Source organism: Podarcis melisellensis, assembly GCF_964234715.1.
Source record: "Podarcis melisellensis genome assembly, chromosome: 13".
Taxonomy (NCBI): domain Eukaryota; kingdom Metazoa; phylum Chordata; class Lepidosauria; order Squamata; family Lacertidae; genus Podarcis; species Podarcis melisellensis.
In genome coordinates this window covers 21,788,124-21,797,508 of record NC_138545.1, presented here as the reverse complement: position 1 = coordinate 21,797,508, position 9,385 = coordinate 21,788,124, and the positions used below count along the sequence as shown (strand labels likewise).

Sequence of the window (9,385 nt, the reverse complement as noted above, 5' to 3'; positions counted from 1 at the left end):
AAAGACGCCCCCGAAAGGCAGGAGGGTGTATAGGTTTGACGCGGTTATGAAATTAATTCCTAAATCCTAGAAAGTCACGCCCCTAAACTGCGTGGTGGCCCGTCACATAATAGGACACCTCTTTGATGTATTTTTTTTCAGTAATCCCCAAAGCGCTATTGCAATAACGTTGTTTGTGCAAGGAGATCTCATATTATTATAAGTATTTGCATGTGTTTCATAATGCAGTGATTTCCTACGCATTCCTACGCGCCTTTTTGGCTTTCAGAGACATAACGTGATCCAGTCATCCTTGCAACAACCTTGTATGGAAGTCCAGCGTTATCCCCATATTACAGAAGCGGGACTGAGGCTGAGAGAGCGGTTTGCCTATAACCGCGAGGGGGGCGTCTCGCAGGAGTGAGGTTTGATTGAGAGACTGCCAGGTTCATAGTTCAGTCTGCGGGCTGGCAGCCACTAAGCTACACAGCAGTTTTATTAATAGAAATATAACTCACGCGGGTGATTCTCCTCTTTATTAAAGCAATAAGTAACTGGGAGGAAAGGCTGGCGGAGGGGTGGGAACGCTGTAACAATATTTGCACAGCGTAGGATACAGCTTTCCTTTTACCTCTTGATTAGTAATAATTTGGGTACGTTATTGTCATGTTCATCTCAGACTACTTGCACATTCCAGATTAATGCATTAAACTCATCCTGCCCAGGCAGAGCATAAGGAAAGCTAGTGGAACAGACATGAATTACAATAATTCATTAATTACTCTCTCAGCATTGCCTCATTAATCCAACTGCCTTTGGAGTCTCCCTTTCTCAGGTGCTACTGGCAGGTGGAGAGTAACAAAGTTTCCCTCTCCAACATGGAAGACAATTAACATTATACAATACAGTGGTACCTCAGGTTACAGACTCCGCTAACCCAGAAATAGTACTTCAGGTTAAGAACTTTGCTTCAGGATAAGAACAGAAATCGCGGCAGCGGGAGACCCCATTAGCTAAAGTGGTGCTTCAGGTTAAGAACAGTTTCAGGTTAAGTACGGACCTCCAGAACGAATTAAGTACTTAACCCGAGGTACCACTGTACGGAAAAGTATGAGGGGAAGGGGGTTTTCAGCACAACCCTATGCATGATTAATCAAAAGTTCAGTGGGACTTCTTTTGTTTTTACATTTGTATCCCACCTTTCCTCCAAACAGGCACTTCTCTCCATTTTATCTTCACGACAACCCTGTGAGGTAGGTTAGGCTGAGAGACAGTTCCTTCCAAGGCAGTTTGTATAAGATTGCAGCTGTAATTCCTTTTGTTTTGTTTTGAAATGCAAAACTCAACTTAATACATTTGAATGTGTATTTAATTAAATATGTAAACTCACAACCTTGGCCCACATCTAAATCTGACTTCCCACAAATTTGCATACAAATTAAACATGAATCTTCCACTCGCTGCATTTCCATTTGTTCCATTTGGAATTATTATTTAATATGAATGGGAATAATTCATATTAAATTAGTTTGGGTCCTCACTGTGATTGGATGTTCATTACATTTACGGCTGTTTTCCTTTTTTTGGCCAGGTATGGCAGGTTGTAAATCCAAAACAACTGTTGGATTGCAGTCAAGATTTTGAACTCGTACCTGATTTGGGCCTGTTCATTAAAACTTCAGAAAAAACATGAGGGAAAACACATTTTTTAAATGTAGGTTAGGTTGTGAACATTTCTAAAATAAGGTACTGTTCTTCTGATGTTTCAATCTAGAAATTACATCTGTGTTCTTGGAAACCCTTACTTGTGAAATCAGGAAGTCTGTGTGGCTGGTGACGGCTAGTCAGGCCCAACACCAACACCCAGTACCTTTGGGCAGTTGCTTGGGTTACACTCATGCCTAATGTAGGGTGGCTGGGCCTGCAAGGTAAAGGTAAAGGTACCCCTGCCCGTACGGGCCAGTCTTGACAGACTCTGGGGTTGTGCGCCCATCTCACTTAAGAGGCCAGGGGCCAGCGCTGTCCGGAGACACTTCCGGTCACGTGGCCAGCGTGACATCGCTGCTCTGGCGAGCCAGAGCCGCACACGGAAACACCGTTTACCTTCCCGCTGGTAAGCGGTCCCTATTTATCTACTTGCACCCAGAGGTGCTTTCGAACTGCTAGGTTGGCAGGCGCTGGGACCGAGCAGCGGGAGCGCACCCCGCCGCAGGGATTCGAACCGCCGACCTTTCAATCGGCAAGCCCTAGGCGCTGAGGCTTTAACCCACAGCGCCACCTGCGTCCCGGCTGGGCCTGCAAGCTGTCATTAAAAATTATTGTGGGAAAATTATTACTGTGGGAAATTCACACATGCTCTTTGTATTGTTTCACATATGGGCCCAAGAGCTAAAAACAAAACATAAAAGTTGTTGCCCCAGAATTTAGTTTATCGCTGGCAAAAGAAATATGTGAGGGGATTTGGAGGGGACAGGTTGGAGGGGGAGGGTTCACTTCAGGGCGGTGGGAGTGGAAACTTTTGGGCTCCACAGACCTGATCCTTACCAGGATTGGCTTTGCAAATAAAACCACCTAACTAGCAATCGCCTAACATCACAATGAGGCAGCGGTCAGCAAGGCGCTGCTGCTAAAATAGAGAACACAAACATCATTTTATCAGGGGCTTCAGTAAAGGGGTCTGCATTCAATTCTGTCAAGATGAGCAGGATTTAATGCCCCCTCCCATCAACAGCTGGTGAGCTGGAGGGTCAAATACTGCCACAATGGCTGCATGTACAGCCAAAACAGAATAGAACCCTGCCCATCAGCTGGCATCACCCACCTATTGGAGTGGTGGCAGATGGTTGATAGGCATGTGTGGTTTTGGGGGGATGGCTTGATGGGCCAAGGTTGACCAATGGGTTGGAGGTGCCTCATCCTTGCTTCAAGGCATGGAAAATTTAAATGGTAGTTCCCCAACTGACCTAAACTTCCCCAGGGCTGATCAAAAATTTGGGAGATAATTAACACTGTGTCCAGGGCAGGTCAGTGGTAAGCTTTGTCAGGGCCCAAGATCTTCAGCAGCTGCTCAAGGATAGTAGAATCATATACAGTCATACATTGGATCCCGAACGCCTTGGTACTCAGACATTTTGGCTCCCAAACGCCGCAAACATTCTTTGGAACCTGAACGTCCATGGCTTCCATGCTTTGGTTTCCAAACATTTTGGAAGTCAAATGGACTTCCGGAACGGATTCCGTTCGACTTCCAAGGTACAACTGCAATTGTACAGATGGAAGGAACCCGGAGGGTCATCTAATCCAATCCCTTGCAATGTAGGAATCTTTTTCCCACCATGGGGACTGGAACCCACAACACTGAGATTAAGAGTCTCGTGTTCTGACTGAGCTATCCCAGTTTTTGACGCCAGGAGGCCTGCAGGCGGAAACACAGCCAGCAGCCTCCTTTGGAGCCTTGAATAAATTATTGCTTTTTCACAACAAGATAGGGATCATCTCATGTTCTGTGTCTTGTCACAAATTTGGGAATCGTTGCTGTTACTGAAGGAAATCTGATCAAAACCTCTAGGTACGTGTGTTAGAATTATTCCCTGCTCTTGTGCCCTCAACAGCCATCCCTGTATATCCAATCCAGGAACAGTAAGAAACATTCAAACTTTCAGTTCCCTGCTTCCAGCCCCAGCCCAACATTGCTGATCAGCGCAGTGAAGAACAGAGAAGCATTGTTACTGATATGAAAATAATTTAATGAAGGTTTTATGTTCCAAAATCCATCGTGCGGCTCTGGGACACAACAGGCAAGGGGGCTGGTTTTGATCTCCCCTCTTCTTTTTTGGTGTGTCTTTGTACCCCCGTGTAGCCAAGTGAAAAGTCTTTCAAGTGCCCCGTGGCCTCTGTTTGCACCCAAATGTCCCCAAAGTGACACCGGTAATGGGATCTGCACACGAATACCACCATTCCCTGCCCCACCCCACCCCAATTCAGCATCCACGGATGAGCCTGTGGAACTGAAGGCTTTCCCCGCTCCAACCTCTTTGAGGATGCAGCCAGGATCTCACCATTCCCAGGCCTTGGCGTCTCACAAAACGTGAACCTGCGAGATGCCTGAACTTCCATGTGTTACAGAGAATGCATCTCTCCCGTCACACAATCCTAAGTTCCATGCAGGTATGAATCCTGCCATGATGGGAGACTTCCACCAAAACTCTTTGTCCCACAGGCAAGGTTTACAAAACCCCAGGGGAAATCCCAGCTTCAAAGAAGGCACAGATGTCTCCCTCAAAGGGATGTGGCAATAGGATTCTCACCACCTCAGTACTCTCCTGGCCCAGAGAAGGTTGTTTAGGCAATGTTGCTACACAAGTTCCTGCTGTCAAAACAACTTTCAGTTTCTCCAGAACATTCTTATCTGTGCCAAACGGTGCATTGGCTTCCATTAAATTCCGGCTCCCCTGCCTCCCCCCCCCGGAGAGCATATGCTTAGAAGGTTGGTCTCTTGGTTCCTAGCAAAGTGAGGAAGTTCTGTTCCAGGGATCTGGCAGTAGAAAGGGAGCTGGTCATGACAGGGGTGGGTGAAGGTGGAAGTTATAAGGTTCGCATGGCCTCAGATGGTGGAGATGAGAGATTTGAGAGAGGACTGGTTGGTGGACGAAAGGTTCTCGTAACTGTGGCACAGGCATGAGCAGTCTGAGGAGGCCTCGTCGTCCCCGGCAACCCCGCCCCCGTTGCGCAAGGGGCGGTGGTGCGGGGCGCCGCGCGTGGTGCAGATCACGACCCGGGTGTGGCGGTAGGCCACCGCCCACGCCTCGCCCCCAAGGCACTGGCAGCGGCTTCGAGGGCCTTTGGAGGAGAAAGGGCCCAGCGAGCTGCCAGTCTTCTTCTGCACAAAAAGGCAGGTCCTGGAGATAAGAAAACAAACAAACAGTGCAATCAGGTGAGTCAAAGATTGACGCCACCACTAGCAATGGCCCAGCATCCTGAGCACGTATTTAATGTCCAACGTGTACAAGATTCTCTAGATTAAAGGTAGCCAGTGTGGGGATCTCTAGATGTTTTTGGACTACAGTTCCCAGCATCCTCTGCCAACATGACCAAAGTGACTCACTTCCTCTTAACTCCTTGTCATTCCACAAAAAGGGGGCCGGATCTAGGACTCTTTGCTCCCTGCAATACCCCGCCCCCCCCACACTAAAAGATGGGAGTGAAATGCAAGACCTCTGACTCACTCCCATCATCCTGTTGAAACCCCAGCCTACCTCTTGCGTAGATGGTACGAGATGATGAGGATGGCTAAGATGAAGGTCCCTGTAGCTGTGTACATCACCCAAGCTGTGTTAACAAAAGAACAGAAGACACTATTTATGTACAACCTTCCACCAAGATCTAGAAAGCTACAGGGCAGGATTGATTAATCACCATGCTGAGTCCCCTACAGAATTAAGTCTCTTTCTAGCTCTCACAATGAAAAGGAAATTACTTTCAGACATTGCAAATATGATAAGTGGATGCTATACTGGTCAGCTTACATTTCTGTGTAAAAAGCTGACCAATACCTGCTTGGTAGAGACATCCTGTGCATTTCATATAAATTTATAATGTCTGCTGCGTCACGCAGATCCAGAAAGCCAAAAGGTCAGCCATTTCCAATCTGTTTATTGAGCCAAAGTAGGAAACTGGTTGGGATCTGTGATCAGACCTACCATCTATTTTTTAAAAGCAGTTCTTTTTAAAGCCAGCAGCTTTGATCACAGAGCTCCAACATCTTGTTTATGTTTGTCAAGAGTGGTGATTTAAAACAGGGACAGGGAATTGGCGGACTTCCAAATACTATTGGACAACAAGTCCCGTTATCCCTGACCACTGGCCATACTGGCTGGGGCAGATGGGATCCAGCACCACTTGGAGGGCTTTGGGCTCCCCTTCCCCGGTTTAAAGCACCTTCACATCCCTCTGACATTGCACAGCCTCCTCACCACCAGGCCTTTCGCTGATTGACATCTGATGCCCTTTTAAAATGTGTTCTTGTAAGCAGGGATTATTATGTTGTATTTGTTTTTATGATGTATTTTGTGTGGTTTTTTATTGTGATTTTATGTTGTGAACCATCCTGAGATCTGCGGGTATAAGATGGTATACACATTTAATAAATTTTAAAAAATACAAAATTGCCACCAGGTTGTGCCGAATGTTCTATATAACCCTCAGCACAAATTAAAGATTGGGAGGTGGGCGTTGTACAGCAAAATACACCTAGACGACGGTCTTGTGAGCCACTTTAGGGCACAAATGGGGCACACAGATTAAAATAGTAATAGTAATAGTAACAATAACAATAATAAGACTACAGTGTTCGGAGAAGAGAGAAGACCCATGAGAAAGCAGAAGTTGGCTCCAGATTTAAAGGGCCCATCCACATTTTTGTTTGTCCCATGATTTCAAATCATGGGTCCAAGAGGGGTTTTTTTGGGGGGTGGGGTTGGTCCTGCTGCTTTCCCTGGGAAAACCAGCTGTTTACTGCAGAAATGGAACAAACTCAAAAAAATCCTCTTGGACAAGGAGCTGTTTATTTTCGGAGGGAAATTTAAAACATGGAGCAAATCCATGTAAAGGTTTCTCTGTATACACCTGTATGTGTGTGTATGTACACACAGCGAGAGCCTTGCATGCATGTTGGCAGACAAGAAATGTAGTAGTCATGTTAGCAATGTAAGGCCTCATCCCATGGGCTGTATGCATTCCGCAGTTCCTCAATTGCACCATGCAAGCACTCAGCAATCTGAGAGACTTGGGCTTTTTTTGTTTCATGCTCCTAGTCCCTGCAGATATACAGATGTGAAAGCGCATGGGCAATGCTGCAGAAACCAGGTGGGGTGACAGCCAAGCAGGGCTTTTAGCAAAAGCAAAATAGGGATGAGGCTGCCCTGCCCAGCTCTCTTCCCTTCCCCGTGGCTTGTAAGGGTTGTGCAAAATCAGCAGATGTGAAATGATTGTGCTTAATAATACATAGGTCACAGAATCCAGTTTTTACTGCATGCTGAGTTCTGATTTTTCTTTCATTCGTTCTATTTAAGTGAAAGGTGTGCAAAGCTTTGCCCAGAATAAGCGAGAGTTCAGGATCTCTAATGTCATTTAACTCACAGCTGACTACAAAGTGCATTATGTTACAAAGGTGCAGACTATGACCCCTGGTGGCTGGATTGCACCACAGCAAAGTTTACACAGCGTGGGAACCGAAGGTCAACTAGCTGCACTTGGAGACGGGCAAATCAGTTTACCGGTACTTCAAATCTGTGCCCTTTTTGCTTGTGGTCACCCATAAGTTCATTCTGTGCCATTTCCACATTAATCTACTTTTTAAAAAATTGCTGATTAATTTCTATCAAAACATGCATTTCCAAACCTATTTTTCTATCAAAATATGCATTTCAAAATATTTTGATAAGTTTTTTGAGCCAAGAATTGCATCAGAACATTCAGAGAGCCTGGACATTTGTGGGTGACAAAATTCCAATTCACACATTAGTACAGGAAGGGCAGATCAGTTCATATTGGAATTTGCAAAGATCCAATTCTTCAAGCATCCCTATTAAATTATGCGTGAATGTATATTATTAGAGAATCTTAATATTTTAGGGTTTGGTGTTTGTTTTTTTAGAAGCTGCTTTAAGAGAAGGAAATGTAGACTGTGGAATGGAGACAGTGCTTTACCCTTTTCCTCCCCATTTCTCAGCTCCAAATGGCACCCACAGTGAGATTTGCCTGCCCTGCCCCCTGCTCTGATACCCCTTACATGCTTATCCTTGAAAAAGTGCAACTGTAATCCTGTGTGTGGAATAGGGGAGCTATTATGGGAAGGGGTTTAGAATTGTCAAATGGTTGGTAGAGAAAGGATTGAGCACACATAGGTTGCCTTTCTCTGATCTGTACTCTCCTTTGCAAAAGTTAACTTCTCGCTGTCTTAAAAAAAAGGGGTCATATGGCAGGCACATGCGTGCAATGAGTTGTTAGCCCCACATTTCCTGCAGGGAATGTCCTCATCAGAGACTGTTTTGACTTGAGCCAGCCAATCGGGTTATAGCACAAGCTGCAGCATCGAGAGCCAAGCCCTGCCGCAAGTCTAGTTCTTTACCTCCTACTCCAATGGCAGAGTCATTGGCGCTGTAGGTCCAGGTGGAGTTCAACCAATCAGAGGAGGTTGGGATGAGACGGGATCCGTCACCCGGTAGAGTTCGTAAATCAGACCGGGCTCCGTTGATAGGGGGACCTTTCACTCCTGCAGGGAAATCAAAACACTTTATTTGGCTTCACAGTGGATTTTTAGCCAACCCTGTTCCCAAAGTCTGGAATCCAAGCCTTATGAGGAACGGTTGAGGGAGCTGGGTATGTTTAGCCTGCGAAAGAGGAGACTGAGAAAAGATATGATAGCCATCTTCAAATATCTTAAGAGCTGTCACATGGAAGATCTCAAACCAATGGCTTCAAATTGCAGGAAAGGATATTCCGACTAAACCTTTCTGACAGTAAGAGCTGTTCAACAGTGGAGCGGTTTCCCCTTGGAAGGTGATGGACTCTCCTTCCTTGGAGGTCTTTTAGCAGAGGTCGGATGGTCATCTGTCATGGATGCCTTAGGTGAGTTTCCTGCATTGCAGGGGGTTGGACTGGGTGACCCTCTGCTTCCTGTGTCACAACTGCGAAGCAAGAGCCCCAGGGCACTTCAAGATTGTCACAAACGATGCCTATTTGGAGCTCTTGCAAAACAAACCTGCTTCCCAGAAAGATAGGTGAACCAGAAATGAACTGCAAAGTGTGGGGTGGTGATGTAAATTATGAAATTTATAGCTGTGAGGGTGTGCAATTGCTCTTAAATGGTTTTTAAAATTCTAAGTGTTTTAAAGTTCTCAGCTTTTGACTTTCTCGGCTTTTAAAAAGCTTTCTTAGGTGGTTTTTAATTGTGTTTAAATAGGTTTTCGTTTGCATTTTAAATCCTGCTGTTCTAACACGTTGACCTTTTCTGCCCTGAGCAACTCTGGCAGGATCTGGCAGCATCCAAATTTAACAAACAAAGGCCACCAGCAGGTATTTTGCCTGATGATCAATAAGACGGTGCCTTTCCTGTTTCCTGGCCAACGGACACAGAGGCCCAGAGACGACCAAGAAAGCCATTGTATTAATAGTTTATACAATTAAACAGCAATGCATCAGGCCACTTGTATTTAGGCTCTTCCTGTTCTGTATTCATTCTGCCTCCCCCTGCCCCAATCCCCCAACCAGCTGCCCTACCCACCTTTAGTTCACAATCATTTTTGGCTACAGGCCTGCGGCTGCACAGGAGGTTCAAAGGGACACACCAGGAGAAACTTGCCCATAGTTAACCCATTGGGTGACTATTTCAAAGGTGCTGTCACCA

The 9,385-nt window shown here is 45.8% G+C and overlaps 1 protein-coding gene across 2 annotated transcripts in view; it reads right to left on the bottom strand.

The window, feature by feature from the left end:
* Positions 1 to 3,701: 3,701 nt before the first annotated feature.
* KREMEN2 (kringle containing transmembrane protein 2) overlaps positions 3,702 to 9,385 on the bottom strand; it is a 30,252-nt gene continuing 24,568 nt past the window's right edge. For both annotated transcript variants that reach the window (XM_081885489.1, XM_081885490.1), the window contains exons 6-8: positions 8,108 to 8,251; positions 5,235 to 5,307; positions 3,702 to 4,877 (exon numbers count right to left, since the gene is read on the bottom strand). In XM_081885489.1, coding sequence (XP_081741615.1) covers positions 4,583 to 4,877; positions 5,235 to 5,307; positions 8,108 to 8,251 — 512 coding nt within the window. In that variant the 3' untranslated portion in view covers positions 3,702 to 4,582. The remainder of the gene's footprint in view (positions 4,878 to 5,234; positions 5,308 to 8,107; positions 8,252 to 9,385) is intronic.